Raw genomic sequence first — 1,515 nt, 5'->3', positions numbered from 1 at the left:
CAGCATTTACTACTGCTGCTGCAGTTGCTGCTGCTGCAGTTGCTGCTGCTGCAGCTGCAGCAGCAGCAGCTGCAGCAGCAGCAACTGCAGCAAGTAGTTTTGTGTTTTCTCTCTGCTTAGCTCCACCATAAACTGCAGCAAACTCTAATTGTTCTTTCTGCTGCTGCTGTTGCTGCTGCTGCTGCTGCTGCTGCTGCTGCTGCTGCTGTCTGGGGTTTGGTTCGTTGCTTAGGACTATGTAAACCCTAGAAAGGTGTATAAACCCTAAACAAAAATTAAAAAACTAGGGTTTAGGGTTTAGGGTTTGAGTCAGTTGGCTGCTGGGGGGTTCCGACAGCCAGCAGCAGCAGCAGCAGCAGCAGCAGCAGCAGCTGCTGCTGCTGCTGCTGCTGCTGCAGTAGCTGCTGCAGCCACAGAAGCAGCAGCTGCTGCTGCAGTAGCTGCTGCAGTCTGCGCGGTACAACATCTGCTGCTGCTGCTGCAGCAGGTGCTGCTACTGCTGCTGCTGCTGCTGCTGCAGCACTTTTTGTTGCTGTTGCTGCAGCAGCAGCAGCAACAGCAGCAGCAGCAGCAGCAGGATTTGGCTGGGAGCGAGGAGAGACAGCAAGCAAAGAAGAAGAGACAGAAAAGGAGACAGATAAAACTAAGAAAGGAGACAGAAGAAATAGAGAAAGGAGACAGAAGAAAAAGAAAAAAAGAAAAAAGAAAAAGAAAAAGGAGACAGAAAAAGAAAAAAAGAAAAAAGAAAAAGAAAAAGGAGACAGAAAAAGAAAAAGAAAAAGAAAAAGGAGACAGAAGAAAAAGAAAAAGAAAGAGAAAGGAGACAGAAAAAGAAAAAGAAAAAAAAAAAGGAGACAGAAAAAGAAAAAGAAAGAAAAAGGAGACAGATGCTATCAACGAGAAGAAATAAATTTTGTGTGCAGCAGCGGATCCATCACCTGCACAACCACAAACCCTAAACCCTAAACCCTAAACCCTAAACCCTAAACCCTAATTTTTAAACCCTAAACCCTAATTTATAAACCCTAAACCCTACACAAAAAAAATAATAAACACAAATAAATAGACGAACAAGAAACAGAGAAAATCAAGGGTTTAGGGTTAGCAGGCTAACCCTAAACCCTAAACCCTAAACCCTAAACCACCAAAAGAGGAGAAATCAGTTTAGGGTTTAGGGTTTAGGGTTTAGGCTGCAGAAGAAAAGAAAAAAAAAAGAAAAAAATAAAACAAATTAATCAATTTACAAATAATAAATAAATAAATAAAATAAATAAATAAATAAATAAATAAAATAAAATAAAAAAACAAACATAAATAAATAAATAAAAAATAAATAAAAAATAAATAAATAAAAAAAAAGTTTAGGGTTTACGTACGTCTGCAATCTTGAGTGTTACCCAAACCCCCAAAACCACCACAAACACTAACGTTATACTCATCCTGCACACACAAACCCTAAACCCTAGACCCTAAACCCTAGACCCTAAACCCTAAACCCTAAACCCTAGACCCTAA

General features: G+C 40.3%; 1 protein-coding gene across 1 annotated transcript in view; it reads right to left on the bottom strand.

The window, feature by feature from the left end:
- EMH_0029440 (uncharacterized protein) overlaps window positions 1–1,515 on the bottom strand; it is a gene marked incomplete at both ends in the record, with an annotated part of 5,282 nt that overhangs the window by 1,486 nt on the left and 2,281 nt on the right. Inside the window, one exon of the mRNA XM_013494303.1 lies at window positions 1,377–1,440. Within this exon, the coding sequence (XP_013349757.1) occupies window positions 1,377–1,440 (64 nt within the window). The remainder of the gene's footprint in view (window positions 1–1,376; window positions 1,441–1,515) is intronic.

This window comes from Eimeria mitis, genomic scaffold, assembly GCF_000499745.2.
Source record: "Eimeria mitis Houghton genomic scaffold, Emh_scaff1101, whole genome shotgun sequence".
Lineage (NCBI taxonomy): Eukaryota > Apicomplexa > Conoidasida > Eucoccidiorida > Eimeriidae > Eimeria > Eimeria mitis.
Note: the sequence above shows the minus strand (reverse complement) of the source record. Positions and strands in the feature narration are given on the sequence as shown.